This window comes from Polyodon spathula, chromosome 16 (genome assembly GCF_017654505.1).
Source record: "Polyodon spathula isolate WHYD16114869_AA chromosome 16, ASM1765450v1, whole genome shotgun sequence".
NCBI classification, from domain to species: Eukaryota; Metazoa; Chordata; class Actinopteri; order Acipenseriformes; family Polyodontidae; genus Polyodon; species Polyodon spathula.
In genome coordinates this window covers 20777117-20799257 of record NC_054549.1, presented here as the reverse complement: position 1 = coordinate 20799257, position 22141 = coordinate 20777117, and the positions used below count along the sequence as shown (strand labels likewise).

General features: G+C 52.1%; 1 protein-coding gene across 1 annotated transcript; it reads left to right on the top strand.

The window, feature by feature from the left end:
• Positions 1 to 9738: 9738 nt before the first annotated feature.
• Positions 9739 to 20804, top strand: LOC121328972 (IQ motif and SEC7 domain-containing protein 2-like). The gene is made up of 12 exons (XM_041274131.1): positions 9739 to 10065; positions 10235 to 10351; positions 10382 to 11304; positions 12226 to 12388; positions 13879 to 14101; positions 15109 to 15248; positions 15493 to 15618; positions 15959 to 16058; positions 16425 to 16586; positions 16856 to 17050; positions 18215 to 18264; positions 20118 to 20804. The coding sequence occupies exons 1-12, from the start codon at positions 9742 to 9744 to the stop codon at positions 20802 to 20804; spliced, it is 3210 nt and encodes a 1069-aa protein (XP_041130065.1). The 5' UTR covers positions 9739 to 9741.
• Positions 20805 to 22141: the final 1337 nt, after the last annotated feature.

Sequence of the window (22141 nt, the reverse complement as noted above, 5' to 3'; positions counted from 1 at the left end):
AGCGCTCCTGCACTGAGAGTCACACGGCAGCCCCTGACTCAGTGTTTATACAGAGCGCTCCTGCACTGAGAGTCACACGGCAGCCCCTGACTCAGTGTTTATACAGAGCGCTCCTGCACTGAGAGTCACACGGCAGCCCTGACTCAGTGTTTATACAGAGCGCTCCTGCACTGAGAGTCACACGGCAGCCCCTGACTCAGTGTTTATACAGAGCGCTCCTGCACTGAGAGTCACACGGCAGCCCCTGACTCAGTGTTTATACAGAGCGCTCCTGCACTGAGAGTCACACGGCAGCCCTGACTCAGTGTTTATACAGAGCGCTCCTGCACTGAGAGTCACACGGCAGCCCTGACTCAGTGTTTATACAGAGCGCTCCTGCACTGAGAGTCACACGGCAGCCCTGACTCAGTGTTTATACAGAGCGCTCCTGCACTGAGAGTCACACGGCAGCCCCTGACTCAGTGTTTATACAGAGCGCTCCTGCACTGAGAGTCACACGGCAGCCCTGACTCAGTGTTTATACAGAGCGCTCCTGCACTGAGAGTCACACGGCAGCCCCTGACTCAGTGTTTATACAGAGCGCTCCTGCACTGAGAGTCACACGGCAGCCCCTGACTCAGTGTTTATACAGAGCGCTCCTGCACTGAGAGTCACACGGCAGCCCTGACTCAGTGTTTATACAGAGCGCTCCTGCACTGAGAGTCACACGGCAGCCCCGACTCAGTGTTTATACAGAGCGCTCCTGCACTGAGAGTCACACGGCAGCCCCGACTCAGTGTTTATACAGAGCGCTCCTGCACTGAGAGTCACACGGCAGCCCTGACTCAGTGTTTATACAGAGCGCTCCTGCACTGAGAGTCACACGGCAGCCCCTGACTCAGTGTTTATACAGAGCGCTCCTGCACTGAGAGTCACACGGCAGCCCTGACTCAGTGTTTATACAGAGCGCTCCTGCACTGAGAGTCACACGGCAGCCCCTGACTCAGTGTTTATACAGAGCGCTCCTGCACTGAGAGTCACACGGCAGCCCCTGACTCAGTATTTATACAGAGCGCTCCTGCACTGAGAGTCACACGACAGCCCCGACTCAGTGTTTATACAGAGCGCTCCTGCACTGAGAGTCACACGGCAGCCCCTGACTCAGTGTTTATACAGAGCGCTCCTGCACTGAGAGTCACACGGCAGCCCCTGACTCAGTGTTTATACAGAGCGCTCCTGCACTGAGAGTCACACGGCAGCCCTGACTCAGTGTTTATACAGAGCGCTCCTGCACTGAGAGTCACACGGCAGCCCCTGACTCAGTGTTTATACAGAGCGCTCCTGCACTGAGAGTCACACGGCAGCCCCTGACTCAGTGTTTATACAGAGCGCTCCTGCACTGAGAGTCACACGGCAGCCCCTGACTCAGTGTTTATACAGAGCGCTCCTGCACTGAGAGTCACACGGCAGCCCCTGACTCAGTGTTTATACAGAGCGCTCCTGCACTGAGAGTCACACGGCAGCCCTGACTCAGTGTTTATACAGAGCGCTCCTGCACTGAGAGTCACACGGCAGCCCCTGACTCAGTGTTTATACAGAGCGCTCCTGCACTGAGAGTCACACGGCAGCCCCTGACTCAGTGTTTATACAGAGCGCTCCTGCACTGAGAGTCACACGGCAAGCAGGGGCTATGAATAATGCAATAATGTTCAGATCAGACCTCGCTTTTGGCATTGTAAATATTTCAAATCTCTTTGAGTATGCAGGGGGGAAACATTTACTGAGGGGAGGAAATATCAATCTGACAGCTATCACGAAGGAGAAAGGGAGTGGGAGAGAGAGAGGGAGGGAGGAGGGAGAGAGAGAGGAGAGGAGAGAGGGGTGGTGAAAGAAGTGGGAAGCATTTACTGAGGAGATGAAAACATCAATCTGACAGCTATCACGAGGGAGAGAGCGAGAGAGAGGGCAAGGGAGCCAAAAACAGCAGGGAATTTAGTCACCATGACAACAGCCTCCCCCTCTCCCCACACTGGTACACATAGCAACACAGGCCCTCCCCTCCGTGCACTGTCGCTAAGCAACCTGCTTCCCACAGCTTCTCAGCTGAGCAGAGAGACTGCGAGAGAGAGGGGGGGAGGACGAGATAGACAGAGAGAGAGAGGGAGGGAGAGAGGTGGAGAGAGAGGGAGAGGGGGAGAGGGGGAGAGGGGGAGAGGGAGAGGTTTCACACCGAATAATAACCCTTGCAGCATCTAAACAAATCAAGAGAGGACGTTTTGATTTGATTATTTATTGACACGGCACAATTCCGTTCAGGGAAATTTAGTAGCTCTAGACCAGGGGTGCCCAATCCTGGTCCTGGAGGGGATCAGAGAGTTCCCAGGGAGAATTTCCTGGTCCTAGAGGGGTGAGAAGGACCCAGTTGTTCCCCATCCCGGGTCCTAAAGGGAGTACGTCTGGATTTGATTTATATTTATTTTAATTGAACCATCACGAGCATCAATTTACCGGATCAGGACAATTAGTGCTCTTGCCAGGGGGGTCCTGGTCCTGGAGGGGTGCGTGTGCCCGTCGCTGGTCCGTTGGCAGGGCGTCTGCCCGATCCTGGTCCTGGAGGGGCGGTGCCCGGCTCCCGGTCCTAGTGGAGGGGCCCGATCCGGCCGCCGAACGGGCCTGGTCCGGGAGGGCGGTGCCCGATCTGGTGTCCTGGAGGTGGACCGGTGCCCGAATCACTGGTCCTGGAGGGTGGTGCCCGATCCCAGGTCCTGGAGGGGCCAATTCTGGTCCTGAGAGGCTCCCATGCCCTCCCGGCGTTTATTTAACTGTACAAATTGTGATTAATTGCCAATTAAGCTCTAATGAGCACTTGATTGGTCCAATAATGAGCACTTGATTGGTCCAATTAAGTAAATTACGGCACAGTTGCAACAAAAGCCAGTAGGGACACCACCCCTCCAGGACCAGGATTGGGCACTGCCCCTCCAGGATCGGGCACCGCCCCTCCAGGACCAGGATCGGGCACTGCCCCTCCAGGACCAGGATCGGGCACCGCCCCTCCAGGACCAGGATCGGGCACTGCCCCTCCAGGACCAGGATCGGGCACCGGCCCTCCAGGACCAGGATCGGGCACTGCCCCTCCAGGACCAGGATCGGGCACCGCCCCTCCAGGACCAGGATTGGGCACTGCCCCTCCAGGATCGGGCACCGCCCCTCCAGGACCAGGATCGGGCACTGCCCCTCCAGGATCGGGCGCCGCCCCTCCAGGACCAGGATCGGGCACTGCCCCTCCAGGACCAGGATCGGGCACTGCCCCTCCAGGATCGGGCACCGCCCCTCCAGGACCAGGATCGGGCACCGGCCCTCCAGGACCAGGATTGGGCACCGCCCCTCCTGGACCAGGACCGGGCAGCCCTTCTCTAGACCATTAGGAGAAGCTGGATGTTTTCATAGTAACTGTAATTGTAATAACAACGATATTGTATAAAACCAGATTAAACCACCCCACTAAAAGTGTGTGTGTGTGTGTGTGTGTGTGTGTGTGTGTGTGTGTGTGTGCGTGTGTGTGTGAGTGTGTTTGTGTGTGTCAGTGTGTGTGTGTGTGTGTGTGTGCATCTGTGTGTGTGTGTGCGTGTGTGTGTGCGTGCGTGCGTGTGTGTTGTGTGTGTGTGTGTGCGTGTGTGTGTGTGTGTGTGTGTGTGCGTGCGTGTGTGTGTGTGCGTGTGTGTGTGTATGTGTGTGCGTGTGTGTGTGTGTGTGCGTGTGTGTTGTGTGTGTGTCATTGACGTGATGATGTCACAGCAGCCACCCGTCTTACATAACCACCATGGTGCACTGTTACACAACTATTGCATTCTAATGTGAATTCATATACAATATTATCAATAGACGCAAAAACAGATAGTAGGCAGAGAATTAGAGGCGTGTGCGTGGGGGGTGGTGGAGAGAAACAGCGAAGGGGGGGCTGAGAAACAGGGAGAGCGAGAGAAGGAGAGAACGCAGAGAAAAACGGAGAGACGGAAAAATACAACACAGATTGGGAGAGAGAGAGAGAGAGAGAGAGAGAGAGAGAGAGAGAGAGAGAGAGAGAGAGAGGATCCTTCTGCCTGAGTCACGCAGCGAGAGACGGATGGAGAGAGCAGGCAAGCATGCGGGGGTGTGTGTTGAGGTGACAACAACTCCTCCATACTGGGATTACAGCAGCAGCTAGACAGTCCTGCTTCTCTGCACTGCAGAATCGACTGCTTTCCAACTGGGAGCCCACTGGAAATCCTGTTGACCTGCACTGGGCTTCAACCTAGACTTCAATCCAGCAGTATATTGGCTATACTGGATTGCTTTCCAGTACAGCACTATAAAGCCCTGAGAACTATACTGGTTTGCTTTAGATAAAATGCAAATACCAGTGCCCTACGCAGACTAGACTGGTTGGCACACCAGGAGCTGTGCTTGTGGATGCCAGGAGGCTGGGAGCCTACGCGATCCCATTTTCTACTGAACTGGGACCACACTATACAGCATAAACGTGGGGTAGAGCAGTTTGTACTGGAAAACAAGGTTGCGTTTGGAATGGCTAACCTCTACTGTACAGCGCTGTACTGGGATCAAACAATGGTCAGGGCTCATTGACTGGTTTTATTGGTTTTGACTTTTTTAAAACAAACTGGGATTCTGTTTTTTTTTTTTAACAGAGCTGTGTACTGGTTTGTTGGGGTGTACTGGTTTCACTGGTTTGTCGGGGTGTAACGCTGGCAGTTAAGGGTTGACGCTGTTGGTTTTTTTTAACCCTTCGTTTGTCTGCTATCAGCACTCAAAGGACGCTCAGCTCCTTACGTAGGGTTATTTGGGGCGTTTTACAGAGAAATTGTCTTTGAATCTTCAGCGCACGTTCAGATCAACAACATTTACAATACGAGGATCAACGGTGACATCGTTCTGAGAATCGCTGGACCACCGCTGCTGATAAATATATTTATTTAATTAAAAATATATTTAAATATTTATTCATTGTGTTTACAAAAATACATAGAGAGAGAGAGAGAGAGAGAGAGAGAGAGAGAAGAGAGAGATAGAGAGAGAGAGAGAGAGAGTTAACAGAGAAACCTCAGAGAAAAAAAATATTTGTGGTCAAATAAAAGCAGCGACTCCGAGAGCTTCAAATCTGTGTCACGCTGCTGGTAGCGAGGATAATTAACATCCCTCATTAATAACAGTAATTATACACCAGAGCCAATTCATATTCAATTCAAGACACCTGCTCACAAAAACAACGAGTCACATCGAGTGCAATTTTGTAATGAAAAAAAATAATGAAATAAAATTATCTGTAATTTTTGAGCAAAGAGACAGCTCGCGGATATAATGCATTATTTGTAGATGTATTAATACTACTACTACTACTACTACTAATAATAATAATAATAATATGTATTTTATTTGTTTTTAATTTTTAAAGCTATGGTTTAGGCTGTTTTCAATCTTCCGTCTGCTTCTCAATGGTGTTTTAATACAGACAGGCGCTCATACGTAACCAAATTAACAAACACAGATAAATAAAAATAAATCTATCTGCTGTTTAAAAGGAAAAAGGAGGACTAAGACAAGAAAAGAAACGAAGGAAGCAAAGAAATGAGAAACAAAAAAAGGTTTCACGGTTCAGAAAAGAAAAGAGAGTTAAATAACTAACAGAACAGCCGCTCTGCAACAGGAATTGAAACTTTTCAGCGAAGGGTTAAAAGCGGGGCGGGCGAAGCGTGTTGTTGTTGCCGTGACGATTGCGCTCCACAACGAGGCTGGCCTGAGTGACGTCTGGGATTGTCAGCGGTGCAGAACGAGAGAGACAGCTGTTTTATTGGGACTTGACGAAAACCGGCGACAGCCCTAGCACTCCATGAATCTGCTATCCTCTGTGCAGTAGCACGATGTGGTGCATCAGCTGTGCCTCGGAGAACACGCCCAGCTACCTTCAGCACAAGCTCAAGTACTGGTAAGGTCTTTCTCCAGCAGATGCATTCTTACATAAGGGAAACGCTGCAGCTGTAATAGAACCAGATTCATGTTAAGCAGTCCCAATCTCTAGCGCCCTAGAAGTGACAGCAGTACAGCCGCGCCAGGTTTCATTGTTATGAATGAGTCATTCAGCAGATGCTTTTATCCAAAGCGACTCACAGAGACTAGGGGGGTGAACTCTGCATCATCAACAACTGCTGCTGCAGAGTCGCTTCCAATAGGACCTCGTTTGTTTCACGTCTCGTCCGAAGGACGGAGCACAAGGAGGTGAAGTGACTTGCTCAGGGACACACACACACACACGCACACACAGTGACTCGTTTTCGCTCAGTGGTCATGCTGCTTGTCCTGGGTCTGCCCAGTCTGCACAGTCTGCCAAAAGTTTTGCAGCACCTGGAATTTTCAGATTGAGACATAATTTTAAAAAACACATGTGTGTCAGTGTGTGTGTTTCTGTATGTTTCTCTGTATTTTTCTGTGTGTGTGTTTGTCAGTGTATTTGTGTGAGTGTCTGTGCTGTGTGTTAGTGTGTGTGTGTGTTATTGGCAGAGCGAGTCTATATTTAGTTCATGTGATTGTTTCTATTTTGGGCTACACAGTGACCCCCACAGGCCCCCGTTATCGCGATTAATCATCTCTCAGTGAGAGAAGAACGCATTCATTAACTGCACTGTGAGAGGCAATGCAGACACACACACACACACACACACACACACAGACAGACACAGACACACACACACAGACAGACACAGACACACGCACACACACAGACAGTTGTAACACTGTGTCGGGTACAGGAGTCCCTGTGTGTGTGTTTCTTCTCGCGGTGTGATAACTCAGTTCAGATTTTTTTCCCAGGAGAGGGAGAGGGAGAGAGAGAGGGGGAGGAAGGTCCGTGGTACAGTACACAGTTAGCCAGGCTTGTTGCCGAGGCCTGTTTTATTTGTTTATCTCTCTCTCTCTCTCTCTCTGTCTCTGTCTCTCTCTCTCTCTCTCTCTCTCCTCTCTCTGTCTCTCTCTCTGTCTCTGTCTCCCTCTTCTCTCTCTGTCTCTGTCTCTGTCTCTCTCTCTCTCCGTCTCTGTCTCTCTCTCTCTCTCTCTCTCTCTCTCTACCTCTGTCTCTCTCTCTCTCTCTCTCTCTCTCTATCTCTGTCTCTCTCTCTGCCTGCGTTCCTGGCTGGAGAGGGAGAGAGGGGAGGAAATAAATTTGTGTGTGTGTTTTGCAGTTCCTGTTGCAGAGCAAACAGAGGGAGGAGTGTGAGGGGGGCGGGTGCAGGGGCGGGGGGTGGTGGGGGGCACTCTGTCGGGAGGGGGGTGCAGGTATTTCAGACGAGACTGTATGACAGATAGGCAAGCAGACAGGGAGACAGGCAGGGAGACAGGGAGACAGACAGAGCGCTCCCTGTGTTACGAGTTGTTCTTGAACCTGTGTGCGATGGCACTGCTGTTCTGGAGAAGCAAGCCTCCCTCCCGCGCTCATCTCTTCATGTGAGTCAGATCAATACCCTGCCTTATGAATACGCAGTCCCCATCAACAAGGATTACAAATCAGTACGCGATGCTGGATCAGTGAGCACTGTGTGATACTGGATGACTAATCAATAACCAATAAGATACTGGATTACAAATCAATGCGTGATGCTGGGTCAATGGACTGCAGTACGGGATTATACTGATCAGTGTGTTTATCGATGCTGGATAAATGCACACACCATTTGAAGGAGTGCTGGGCAGTGACTCCGGTGTTCAGATTGAATTTCCCCATGTATTTGGGATTTGCACAACGGGCTGTCTGGGTTAAAGGCTTATGCTGCTTCCTTTTAGACGATCCGCCCAAATTATCAAGCTTCCCCTTAGAAATGTGACCCCATAGTAAAAGCATAGGAACGTGCTTCATCACACTGTGCTGTGGGAAACTTTTATGAGGGTTATTTCACCATGGTTTGTTTTTTAATATGTTTTACCAGACCTCTCTGTGCTTTACAATGCTTCCCTATGCTTTACCAGACCTCTCTGTGCTTTACAATGCTTCCCTATGCTTTACCAGACCTCTCTGTGCTTTACAATGCTTCCCTATGCTTTACCAGACCTCTCTGTGCTTTACAATGCTTCCCTATGCTTTACCAGACCTCTCTGTGCTTTACAATGCTTCCCTATGCTTTACCAGACTTTTCTGTGCTTTACAATGCTTCCCTATGCTTTACCAGACCTCTCTGTGCTTTACAATGCTTTCCTATGCTTTACCAGACCTCGCTGTGCTTTACAATGCTTCCCTATGCTTTACCAGACCACTGTGTTTTACAATGTTTCCCTGTGCTTTACCATCCCTCTCTGTGCTTTACAATGCTTTCACTGTGCTTTATACCGTGGGAGTCTTTTACAAGGGATGTGCTTGAAATAACTTTAAACCTCCAATTAGAAACAAATACGCAAAGACAACCGAAGAGATAAACAGTGAGCCTGTGCTGGCTGCTTGGTCTCTCACACATCTAATCCCTCACCCCTCTGGTGGCTCTTTTAAATCCGTTTCACATTTCCTCTCGCTGAAGAAAATTGATTTTAAAGGCTTGCGCTCAGTGCAGTGTTGCGGAATGTTATGGAAAAACGTTTTTCTTTGAATTTCTTAAGTTTCTTTTAGTGTTTATGTCGAAGACGCTGAGAAAGACTTCCAGTGGAAACTCTTGTTTAAAAATAAAACCAGCTTTTGAGTCGATCTTCGATATTTCGCACTAAAAGAGATCAGGTTCCTAAAATTAATGTTTGTTTCATCTCCTCTCTTGTCTCTGTGTCTGTCTGTCTGTCTGTCTCTCTGTGTCGTCTCTAGTCTGCTCTCCTAGCTGTATTTCTGTAAGACACGTGAGCAGGCACCCCCCAGAACGTGTCTTTGCGTCACCTTCCGTGGACAGCCTCCTGCAGCCATCCCCCTTCCCGCAGCACCACCGAGGCGCTATGACAGCAGCCCTCCTGGCCCTGTTGTCCCCCCATCCCAGCACAGCACGGGGGGCACAGGGCACACACCGACACCCCCTAAACCCACCCGCCCCCCTCCGCCCACCATGTGACTTGGCACGTCGGACCCTGGACCCACTCACCACACACCGCCAGCTATGGCGCTGTGTCTGGCGGCGCAAGGCAACAGGGATCGAGGACGCGTTCCAGTTGGACCTTCTCCAATGTTGTACAGCTATGGGTTTCGTTCCTGACACTGTTGATACTCGAGAAGGTTACTGGAGGGAAGAGGGAGGGGTTTATATTTTCTTGTTTTTCAATATACTCCGGACCCCCTCTCTCCCTGTCCCTTCCTTGCTCCCTCCTCCCTTCCTTCCCTCCCCTTCCCCCTCCAAAAAAAAGTCCCTGCAAACCTCTCTGCTTCGACATTGACACCCATCCCTCTCCTCTCCTCCCACCCTTCCCTCCCTCCTTCCCTCCCTCCTCTCCCTCCTCTCCATCCCTCCCTCTCTCTCTCTCTCCTCCCTTCTCCTCTCCCTCCCTCTCTCCCTCCCTCTCTCCTTCCTCTCTCCCTCCTCCCTCCCCCTCCCTCGGTCTCTCTCTCTCTCCCTCCTCCCCCTCCCTCTCTCCTCTCTCTCCTCTCCCTCCCTCCTCCCTGCCCTCCCTTCTTCTCCCCCGAGAGGGACGGACAGATAGAGGACCCCTCCCTAGAGTAGAGAGGTAAGGCGTTCGAGTAGGCTCTCTCCCTCCCTCTCCCTCCCTCTCCCTCTCTCTCCCTCCCTCCCTCTCTCCTCTCCCCAGGTTGAGATGCTGGAGCGCAAGTATGGCGGGTACTTCCTGAGCCGGCGGGCGGCGCGCACAATCCAGACGGCATTCAGGCAGTACCGCATGAACAAGAACTTCCAGCGCCTGCGCAGCTCCGCCTCCGAGAGCCGCATGTCACGACGCATCATCCTGTCAAACATGCGGCTGCAGTACTCCTTCGAGGGGCAAGGGCAGGGGCAGGGGCAATACCCCTCCAGCAACCTCTCTGCAGCGGGAGCGGGGGACTTGCAGCACCGTGACAGCCCTGCGGGGGGCGCCGAGTACAGGAACGACATGTCTGAGCTGGAGGACAGCTTCTCCAAGCAGGTTGGACTTTATTTTGTCTGTGTGTGTCTCACTTTTTCTCTCACTCTGTGTCTCTCTGTCTCGCTCTGCCTCACTGGCTCACTCTCACTTTGCGTCTCTCTCTCCTCACTCCTGTTCTCACTGCCTGACTCGCTCTCACTGTCTCACTCTCTTCCTCACTCTCTCCCAGGTGAAGTCCCTGGCAGACTCCATTGACGACGCACTCACCTGCCACCCCTCTCACACAGACCCCCGAGAGGCGGGGGGAGGAGAGGGGGAAGGATTCGGAGAGGAGGAGGAGGAAGAAGAGGAGGAGGAGGAGGAGGAGGAGGAGGAAGAGGAGGAAGAAGAGGAAGGAGGGGGAGGGGAACGGGTCTGGGGGGGGAACCCGACCTCCCGGAGCAGGCAGCAGCAGCAGCAACAGCACGAGGACAGCACTGCCACCTCGTTCAGCGACGTGACTCTGTACATGGAGGATGGGCTGCCCTCCTCCCCCCTCTCCCTGGACCGGGCCCCCAGCAGCACAGACACCGAGTACTGGGGGCCGGGGGGCGGAGGAGGAGGGGGGGGGTGCAGGGAGGACAGCCGGGAGACGGAGGGCAGCCGCAGGAGCACGCCCTGTACAGAGTGCCGGGATTACAGGCTCCGAGGGGCGCACCTGCCCCTCCTCACCATCGAACCCCCCAGCGACAGCTCCGTGGACATGAGCGACCGCTCCGACCGGGGCTCCCTGAGCCGCCAGCTGGGCTATGAGCCGGAGGCGGCTGGGTCAGGGTCCCCGCAGGGCACCCTGAAACACAGGCAGGGCCCGCAGGGGCAAGCCAGGGCCAGCGGGGGGAGGTCTCACCACCCTAACCACTCCTACCACTCTCACCAGCACCAGTACCCCGACCCCCCGGCCAGCCTGCCCGGGCTGCCAACTCTCCCAGCGATGCCGGTGCTTCCCCCCTCTGGGGGGGGCGGGCCTAACAACGGGGGGGGCGGGCCGGCTCTGAACAACGTGAGCAACGTGACGGTCACCAGCAGCGAGGCCTGCTGCTCCGATGGAGATAACGACTCTCTGAACAGCACCACCAACTCCAACGAGACCATCAACTGCAGCTCGGGCTCCTCGTCCCGGGACAGCCTGCGCGAGCCCCTGCCCCCCCTGGGCAAGCAGACCTACCAGCGGGAGAGCCGGCACAGCTGGGACTCGCCAGCATTCAACAACGATGTGGTGCAGAGGAGGCAGTACAGGATCGGGCTGAACCTCTTCAACAAGTGAGCGTGTGTGTGTGTGTGTCAGTGTGTGTGTGTGAGAGCGTGTGCGTTTGTGTGTGTGAGAGTGTGTGTGTGAGTGTGAGAGTGTGTGTGATTGTCACTGTGTGCGTGTGAGAGTGTGTGAGAGTGTAAGTGAGTGTGAGAGTGTGTGTGTGTGTGCGTGTGAGAGTGTGTGTGTGTGTGTGTGAGAGTGTGTGTGTGTGTGTGTGTGTGTGTGTGTGTGTGTGAGAGTGTGTGTGTGTCAGTGTGTGTGTGTGTGTGTGTGACGTGTGTGTGTGTGTGTGTGAGTGTGAGAGTGTGTGTATGTGAGTGTGTGTGAGAGTGTGTGTGTGTCTGTCACCCCTCACACTCACTCTCTCTGTCACTCCCTCTCATTTCTCTCGCTGTCACTCACCCCTCATTCTCTCTGTTTCTCTCACTCTGTCTCTCTCTGTCACTCTCACTGTCTTTCTCTCTGTCACGCTCACTCTCTGTCACTCTCTGTATCACTCACCCACACACTGGTGGGCGACTGGGGTTTATAGGGACAAAAGACAAACAGACACCACTGGACCTCTACCATAGGATAAAGACTCTCACAAAATCTCTGTCACAACACCTCTCAGTCTCACTCATGAGAGTCACTCTCTGGCATTTCTCAGAGAGCCGACACTCTCCCCCTCAGCTCGCTCTGGTGCAAAACCACTCTCTCCTGTCCTCATCTGTCACGCTCTCGAAAGAGGAAGCCTGAGAAGTGTCGACAGGGCACCTGCCTCGACACGTGGTTTCGTTTCGGACACGTCCGCCGTGGCTGAATCGCTGCTCACTTCATCCTGGAGCTGCAGCAGGGCTAGAGAGCATACCTCTCTCTCTCTCTCTCTCACTCTCTCTGTTCTCTCTGGAGAGGTGTCTGTCTGTCTCTCTCTCTGTCTCTCTCCGCAGGAAGCCTGAGAAGGGGATCCAGTACCTGATCGAGCGTGGTTTCGTGTCGGACACGCCCGTGGGAATCGCTCACTTCATCCTGGAGAGGAAGGGGCTGAGCAGGCAGATGATAGGAGAGTTCCTGGGGAACCGGCAGAAACAATTCAACAAGGACGTGCTAGAGTGAGTGAGAGGAGAGGAGAGAGGGGGAGAAGGGAGGGGAGAGGAGAGGAGAGAGGGGAGGAGAGGAGAGGGAGGAAGAGAGGAGAGAGGGGGAGGAGAGAGGGGGAGGAGAGGAGGGAGGAGAGGGGAGAGGAGAGGAGAGGGGAGGAGAGGAGGAGAGAGGGAGAGGAGAGGAGAGAGGAGAGAGGAGGGAGAGGAGGAGGGGAGGAGAGGGGGAGAGGAGAGAGGGGGAGAGAGAGGGGAGAGGAGAGGGGGGGAGGAGAGGGAGAGGAGAGAGAGAGAGAGGAGAGAGAGAGGGGGAGGAGAGGAGAGGGAGATAGAGAGGAGAGAGGGAGGAGAGAGAAGAGAGAGGGAGAGGAGGAGAGGGAGGAGAGGGAGAGGAGAGGAGAGGAGAAGAGGTAATTCGAGGAGACGTCCTGGGGAAAGACCCAGGGGGCGGATAGAGAGGATCACACTGTGTAGTGGTTGTCGTGAATTTATCATAAAATCATTTTTTTTATATTATTATTATTATTATTATTATTATTATTATTATTTTTTTTTTTTTTTTTTATTTAGTTTAGTCATCTGCCTTTTATCCAAAGCGACTCAACATACGCTGACTAGGGGGATGGGGGGCGCACTCTGCATCTCACCAACTGCTGGCTGCTGCTGCTGCTAGTCACTTCCCAATACGACCCCGGTCGTGTTTTTACATTTCCATCCAAAGACGGAGCCACAAGCGGACTTGCCGACAGAGACTAGGGGGGGTGAACTCTGCATCATCAACACACCACACTGCACACACTGCAGCAGAGTCACTTCCAATAGGACCTCGTTTGTTTTACATCTCATCCAAAGGACGGTAGCACAAGGAGGTGAAGTGAGCACCAAGGGTCTTCAACGACACCCAGGTATGAAAGCCAGTGAGGGGCTATTCACCCCCTGTGGACCACTGAAGTCCCGACTCATCCCCCCCATTACAGTCAGTCAGTCTCCGGGAAAGACAGGGGGTCTCTCAACCTCGTATCTCTCCAAGACCCTGGGTCCCCCCCCTCCCACTCCCATCCCCATCTCTCCTCTGAGGCTGTGCCCCCGTCGCGGGAACCCGCTCCGGGGAGCACAGACTCTCCCTCCCCCCCTCCCCCCCCCCCCCCCCCCCCCCCCTCTCTCTCTCTCTCTCCCCCCCCCCCCCTTGTGGATGAGATGGATTTCTCTGGGATCATCGTCGCCCTCTCAGCTTGTTGTGGATGAGATGGATTTCTCTGGGATGACAATAATCCCGTCGGACTTCGTGCTCTGAGGAGTTTCAGGCTCAAGATACACGTAGTTCATGGGGGGAGGCACGAAAGTGGGAGCGACTCTCCAGGCTTTCAGTGTGTGTGTGTGTGTGTGTGTGTGTGTGTGTGTGTGTGTGTGTGTTTTCTCTCTCAGTCAGCTATATACACATACACACACTGGGACACCTGTGTATGTTTTGTGAGATGACCCATGTGCTTGTTACATCACTAGCTATACTGTGTGTATGTGTGTGACCCTGTGGATTGTATTGTGTGTTCTCTCCTCAGTCAGCGATACTGTGTGTGTAACCCCGCGCTCATCAGGCAGTTCCAGAACCCCGACACGATCTTCATCCTGGCCTTCGCCATCATCCTCCTCAACACTGACATGTACAGCCCGAGCGTCAAGGCTGAGAGGAAGATGAAACTCGACGACTTCATCAAGAACCTCCGAGGTGAGGAGCGCAGGGTTAACACTCACACACTCACACGCACTCACACTCTCACTCACACACTCACACTCTCACACTCACTCACACACTCTCACTCACACACTCACACTCTCACACTCACTCACATACTGTCACTCACACTCTCACTCCCACACTCCCACACTCACACACTCTCACAACACTGACGTTCTTAGTCCACACTCACACTGTGAGTGTGAAGAGTGTGACAGTCACCAGTTAGAGTGTGGAGTGTGAGGTGTGCGTGAGTGAGATTCTGTGACACGCTCAGATAGTGTGAGTGTTAGGGTGTGAGTAGTGGAGTGAGTGTGAGTGTGAGAGTGATGTGAGTGTCTCTGTGAGAGTGAGATTCAGTGAGAGGTGAGGCAGGGCGTGAAGTGTGAGTGATTGTGTAAGTTAGTGTGTGACTCATGTGTGAGTGGGTGGGCATGTGACACTCACCACTGTCTCACTGAGACACTCTCTCACACACTCCCACACTCACTCTCACTCACACACTCACACTCTCTCACACTCACACTCACTCACACATTCCCACACTCACACTCTCTCACTCACACACACACTCTCTCACTCACACACACACACTCTCTCACACACACTCACACTCACACACTCTCACTCACACTCTCTCACTCACACACACACACTCACTCACACACTCACACTCTCTCTCACTCTCACTCACACTCTCTCACTCACACACACTCACACTCTCACACTCTCTGACACACTCTCACTCACTCAAACTCTCACACTCACTCACACACACTCAAACTCACACACTCTCACTCATGCTCACACTCAAACTCGCACTCACACTGTCTCACACAATCACACTCAAACCCTCACGCTCACACTCACACTCTCACACTCACACTTGAACTCTCACACTCACATACTCTCTCACTAACACTCACACTCTGACACACACACTCACACTCTCACACTCTCGCTCTCTCCTCTCCTCTCTCTCTCTCTCTCTCTCTCAGGGGTTGACAATGGTCAGGATATTCCTCGTGATCTCCTGCTGGGTATTTACCAGCGCATTCAGAAGTGGGAGCTTCGCACCAACGATGACCACGTGTCTCAAGTGCAGGCGGTAGAGAGAGTCATCGTGGGAAAGAAACCGGTGAGACAAAGGAGAGAAAACTACAGCTCCCAGCATCCCTCTCTGGTACTGCTGGTAGAGGAGCATGCTGGCAGTGCAAACACTTTTATGCACTTGTCTGCTGCAGTGAAACAACAGTACTATGTTTAAAAAAACTGCAGCTCCCAGCATGCCTCTCTGGTACTGCGGATGCAGAGGCATGCTGGGTTGGCTTATTCAGACGCTCTGACTGTGTTCTCTCTCCCTGTCCCTCCCTCTCTCTCAGGTCCTGTCTCTCCCTCACCGTCGCCTGGTGTGCTGCTGTCAGCTGTACGAGGTGCCCGACCCCAACCGACCCCAGAGGACAGGGGTGCACCAGAGAGAGGTGTTCCTGTTCAACGACCTGCTCGTGGTGAGGGGGACACTGCAGTGCAGTGCAATACAATACACTGCAATACAGAACAATACACTGTAATACAATACCCTGCAATACAGTACAATACAACACAGTACACTCCAGTACAATACAGTACAATACATTACAGTACAATAGATTACAGTAGAGTACAGTACAGTAGAGTACAGTAAAGTAGAATAGAGTACGGTAAATTACAGTAGAGTACAGTACAGTAGAGTAGAGTACAGTAGAGTAGAGTACAGTGCACTGCAATACACAGCACTGCCCCTGGGTTATGTGGTTGTCTGTTGTAAGGCAGGCAGGGTTGCATTCTGATCTTTCTCCTGTATTTCAGGTGACGAAGATCTTCCAGAAGAAGAAGACCTCGGTGACCTACAGCTTCCGACAATCTTTCCCATTGGTGGAGATGCAGATCCACCTGTTCCAAAACTCCTGTAAGAATATGCGTAGGGCCATCTCCCCAGAGCCCCAGTGCTGAAGAAACTGTCCCTCCAGCCTCTCTGCAGTGTGTACAGGAGACTGGCTCTCTGTCAGGGTCTCTAACCGCCTCTCTCTCCTCTCTCAGTATCAGTGCTTTAGTGTATTGTGTTGTATTGTATTGTATTGTATTGTACTGTGTGGGTCTCTAACGCGGGATCTCTTCTTCGTGGGTCCCCTCTAACCGCTACTGCTCTCCTCAGTAAGAGGTCGCTTGACGTTATAACAGGCGTAAAGTCACACGAAAATACTACTTGTATTGTATTGTACTGTATTGTACTGTGTGGGTCTCTAACCCCCTCTCTCCCTCCGTCTCTCCCCAGACTATGCTCACGGTATCAGGCTCACCTCCTCCATCCCCGGGGGGGAGAGGAAGGTCCTGATCATCTTCAACGCTCCCAGCCAGCAGGACCGCACCCGCTTCACCAGCGACCTGAGAGAGAGCGCGGCAGAGGTGCAGGAGATGGAGAAGTACAGAGTGGAGTGTGAGTGTACTGGGAACACTGGGAGCGACAGACAGACAAACAGATCACTAAAGACAGACAGACAGATCATTATACAGACAGACAGACAGATCAATATAAAGACAAACAGACAGATCATTATACAGGCAGACAGACAGATCAATATAAAGACAGACAGACAGATCATTATACAGGCAGACAGACAGATCAATATAAAGACAGACTGACAGATCATTATACAGAGAGAAAATGAAAATGATGATGTCACTGTGTTCTCCCTCCAATCACAGCTGAGCTGGAGAAGCAGAAGGGAGTGATGCGTCCCAGCCTCACGGGGGCGGGTCCCACACTGGGGGGCGGGGTTAAGAACAACGAGGCAGTGAACGGAACCCTGAGCCGGCCCAGTCTGGACGACAACTACACCACGGGGGAGGGACTTAAGCGCACTGCGCTCAGCTCATCACTCAGGGACCTATCAGAGACAGGTGAGAGCAGAGGTGGGCGGAGTCTGTGTTCACATTGGAAACACACCCAGATGTATACAACTCTGTCTGCAGCAGGGTAGCTGTACTGTATAGAAATAAACAGACAGACAGACACACACTGACAGACAGACAGACCTCTCATTCCCGCCTCTCACCTGGGTTCCAACCCTGATGCGTGGGACACATCTAAGTGATACAGATAATTCAGCAACACAGTTGCCAATCTTTGCTTGTGTTGAGAACTTAGCAGCAGGGCTCCGGCTCCCCCTGGTGGCCTCAGAGGGTTACTGCAGCGGAGGACTCACAGCCTGCACAGCCTGCAAAGCAAAAACGCATCCCCCATTTAGACAGGAATTAAAACAGACGCTATAAATCTAATAAAGCCGCAGGAAGGATGGGGTGGTGAGTGTTTTTTTTTTAAATGTATGATCATTTTCTGATCTTGTTTGATAATCTGTCAACCCTTACAGAAATGTCCTATAGGATCCTATAGTGGGAGATTAGGACATTATGGGATTAAAATGTTTTAGATAAATCCTGTAGGATATGCTATAGAACTTGACTGTACGGAGGTGCTTGTGAATTGAACCAATAAGGGCTTCTCTCAAAACGATGTCGGCGTCGGAACGATTTTGTTGGTCGTATACACGAGAGATTGGGCGTGTTCACGGAGATCAGTCTGCGCAGGTTCTGTGCAGAATCTGATCAGTTTAGCCAATGATCTTCAAAGAATGATCTCCCTGAACGCACCCATTGGCTAAATTGGGCGGATTCTGCACAGAATCTGCGCAGAGTGACCTCCGTGAACGCGCCCGTTCTTATAATGGGACGGCAAAATGACAGCGTAGTATTGGAAAAAAAAAAAAAAAAAAAAAAAATGTGTTACCGTAAAACTTCAAATAAATGCCCCGTTGTTTCTTTACAATATTTTCCAGTAGCCCCGGCGCCTATTAGAGACCGGCGAGTCTGAAGATTTTACGGTATATAAATTCATGCAGTAAATCTGCGTATGCGTTACAGTAATTGCATAACTCCTGCTCGCGTTATAGCAGCCACGCATAGGGCACTGGAAAACAGATTGACCACACCCACTCCCCTCTCTCTCATTGGCCCATGTGTGTGTGAGACCCCGCCCTAACGTTCCTCTTCCCTCATTGGGCACAGGCAAGCGAGGCCGCAGGAACAGCGTGGGATCACTGGACAGCACCATGGAAGTAAGTGGGGGTGTCTGCCCACCCTGCCTCCCCCCTGCATGCTGTGCCGTGTGGTTCCTCCCTGTGTGTTTATTTGAGCTGTGGTTGCTATTCAGTGCCGTGTCAGGCTCCTGCAGCCTCACTATATTCATATTGTTTCGCATGATTTCTCCTGCATGGACAGAAAGCTGGTTGTGCGTGCAGTGACGCCTCCGCCCCTGCAGAGTGCGGCAGTGCGCTTGTAAAAAGGCCTGGGTTTTTGCACGAAAGCAATCTTAAGTAGCCAGGAAAGTCATGGCATGATCATTTGCATAACTGACTTGTCCACTTTGTTTTGTTTTTTTTTGTTAAAAATAATTCAGATTTCTAGAGAATTCTTCATCACCCTCCATATAGAATGAACTCACTCAGCTTCATAGAGTCCAATGAAAGCTGCTGAATAATGTTCCCTTGTTAACATATTGAATCACACACCCTCTATATAGAATGAACTCACTCAGCTTCATAGAGTCCAATGAAAGCTGCTGAATAATGTTCCCTTGTTAACATATTGAATTACACACCCTCTATATAGAATGAACTCACTCAGCTTCATAGAGTCCAATGAAAGCTACTGAATAATGTTCCCTTGTTAACATATTGAATCACACCCCCTCTATATAGAATGAACTCACTTCCAATGTATTTATTTAACCAGGAGGATAGGATTTCCAAGTCAGACCTGGCAAACGAAGACAGCCAGAAATAACAAAAAAATCAAAGGCAAAATAACAGAGACGTTAGCATTCAAACAACAGGACAAATAAAACCTAAAAACCTGTTCAAACTTCAACAATGTTGTTGAAGCTGACACCCTGGGATCCTTCAAGAAGCTGCTTGATGAGATTCTGGGATCATTAAGCTATTAACAACCAAACGAGCAAGATGGTGTCGAATGGCCGCTTGTTTGTAAACTTTCTTATGTTCTTAAAACAAAAATAAAAGCAGTCATATAAAACGAAATAAAATAAAAGCAGTCATGTAAAACGAAATAAAATAAAAGCAGTCATATAAAACGAAATAAAATAAAAGCAGTCATGTAAAACGAAATAAAATAAAAGCAGTCATATAAAACGAAAGCGTTGTGAAGTCAAACGATTTTCCAGTTCCCTTGATCCCACGAGGGGAGGGCTCTCTCTCTCTCTCTCTCTCTCTCTCTCTCTCGCTCCGAGTGCTCGAGTACTGCCCCCTGCCTCTCTCCCTGCACAATTCAGCAACTCGCTAAAGGTAGAGGGGTCTTGATACCAGGAGTGTGTGTGTGTGTGTGTGACCCTGAGCAAGTCGCCTCACCTCCTTGTGCTCCATCCTTCAGATGAGACAAAACAAGGTCCTATTGGAAGTGACTCTGCAGCAGCAGCAGTTGTTGGTGATGCAGAGTTCATCTGCTGAATGACTTGGGAATAATAATAATAATAATAATAATAAATAATAATAATAATAATAATAATAATAATAATTTGCTGATAGGTGCATGTTTGATTCATTGTACAAGACGGAGTGAATTACACTGAACTAAAGCCCTCCCAGCCCCATTGTTCAGGGAAACTCTTCTAGTCAGTGTCTCCAGACCCTCTGGTGTGTGGATTGACGGCAGCACAGTTTGACAATGAGAAGAAACTGTGCCGTGCTTGATCTGATATTGAATGCTACTCTAAATGTATTTTTGACCCTGTTTTTCTCTCTCTCCTCACCTCCCCTCTCTCTCTCTATCCCCTCTCCCTTCCCCTCCCCTCTCTCTGTCCACTCTCCCCTCCCCTCTCTCTCCCCCCCTCTCTTTCTCCCCCTCTCTCTCTCCTCCTCTCCCTCCCCTCCCCTCCCCTCCCTCCCTCTCTCAGGGCTCCATTATTAGCAGCCCTCACCCTCATCACCAGCGTTTCCTGCCTCCCCAACACCCTCCCCCGGGCCCCCCAGGGAGCTGCTTCTCTCCCCCTGATGAGTACCGCTTGCACCGGCCCCTCCCGGCGGGATTACCCAGCAGCGGCACCTCCAGCGCGGGGATCAGCAGTGCGCCCAGCCCCGGTACCAACAACACCTCCGGCTCCTTCCTGGGCTCCCTGTTCGGAAACAAGCGCTCCAAACCGCCCCCCCTCATCCCCGCCCTGGGAGAATGGGCCGGGGGCATGGGGGGGGGTGCCCCCCCCCCCGGGGGGGGGAGTGTCGGGGAGGAGGGTCCCGAGCACGCTTCCGCCCGTCAGCTTCTAGGTCCGGCACGTACGAAGATCCATGCAGTGCATGCAGAGCGACCGTGTCCCAGACCGTCCCACTGGCACTCGGTCGGCGGAGGGGGTGATGGTGGTAGTGGTATCTATGGTGCTACCACCATCACCATACCTGGCCACGGCAGGGGGGAGGAGGGACCGGAGGTCTCCCCGAGAGACAGTTCGCACCCGGGGCTCCGTCCGAGAGTCGGCCCGGAGTGGCTCTCGTATGGGCCTAGGTCCCGGGCGATGCGGTTGGAGAGGCGGGCTACGCCAACCTCTCCCCGGTCCGTGGGTGGACACGGGGGAGGGGGAGCCCCCTGAGGGGCACTTGAGGAAGGGGGGAGAGGGGGGAGGGGGGTCATGAGGGGATACTCCCCCTACTCAGTCCAGCAGCATCACCACTCTCAGCACCCTCTCCAGAGACCCAAATCAAACTCTCATCCCTCTCAGTCTTCTCACCCCCCGCAGCAGTTCATATTCACCACCGGGAGCGCTGCTGTGCCAGTCTCGGCCTCTTCCCATCAACCTCGACAGCTGGTCCATTCCCAGCATGCCGTGCACGCCCTTGCCCAGCAGCAGCAGCAGCAGCAGCAGCAGCAGCATCACCAGTATGTTTCCCAGTATCCCTCCCTCTCCTCCATCCCCCCTCCCCCATCCCACTCCCCGCTCCCACCTCCCTCTGTCCCGCTCACCCCGCTCTCGCCACACCCACCACAGCACCCCGGCCAATCGCAGCAGAGCCAGGGGGCGGGGCAGGGAGGGGCGGGGACTGGGGGCAGCGGGAAATCCAAACCAGTCAACCGCATCAGCACCGTGGTGTAGAAGAGGAGAGGTGAGGAAAAAGAGATAGAGAGGGAGAGAGAGAGGAGAGGAGAGGGGGGAGAGAGGAGAGGGAGAGGGGGAGAGAGGAGAGAGAGAGGAGAACGGGAGAGGAGAGGGGAGAGAGGAGAGAAGGGAGAGAAGAGGGAGAGGGGAGAGATGAGCGGGAGGGGAGCAGAGGGAGGGAGGGAGAGAGGAGAGAAAGCCCTGCCTATTAATGACATCAGAACCGGAGGAGGAGGAGGAGGAGGAGGAGGAAGAGGAAGAATTGCCGATGTGGTGCTGCTGCCTGTCTGTCTGTCTGTCTGTCTGTCTGTGCTGCATTACCATTGATGATCATCGGTGGATTTCAACCAAGAGAGAGAGAGACAGAGAGAGAGACAACGAACGACAGTTCAAAACAAAACCAGAGACAAACGAACAGGGATCAATTGAAGACTTTTTTTTTGTTTTTCTGTCGGTCACCTCCCGTCAAAACAGACGAGAAATTGTGTTTATTTGGGCTGTTTTTGGAGCGGAGCTCGGAACAGCGGGATTGCGACGCAAGAACAAAAAACGGGGGGAACGTTGCGATTTTTTTTTTTATTGAAAAGTCTTTGAAACCGAACTGATGAAACTGATATAAACTCAGTTGAAACCAGTGTGAAACCAACTCCATCTCAGCTCCTTCCCAGTATCAGACTGGGAGCTGCCTGCTTATTGACTCTTTCCAATTCAAGCTTCAACTGGGGGAGATGCCAAATCCTGTCCGCTCCCAACCAGTGTCTCCGGGCAGCACCTTTACAGTAGACGCCAAATACTGTCCCCTGGCGCACTTGGCTCCGTTTCCAGCTACCCTG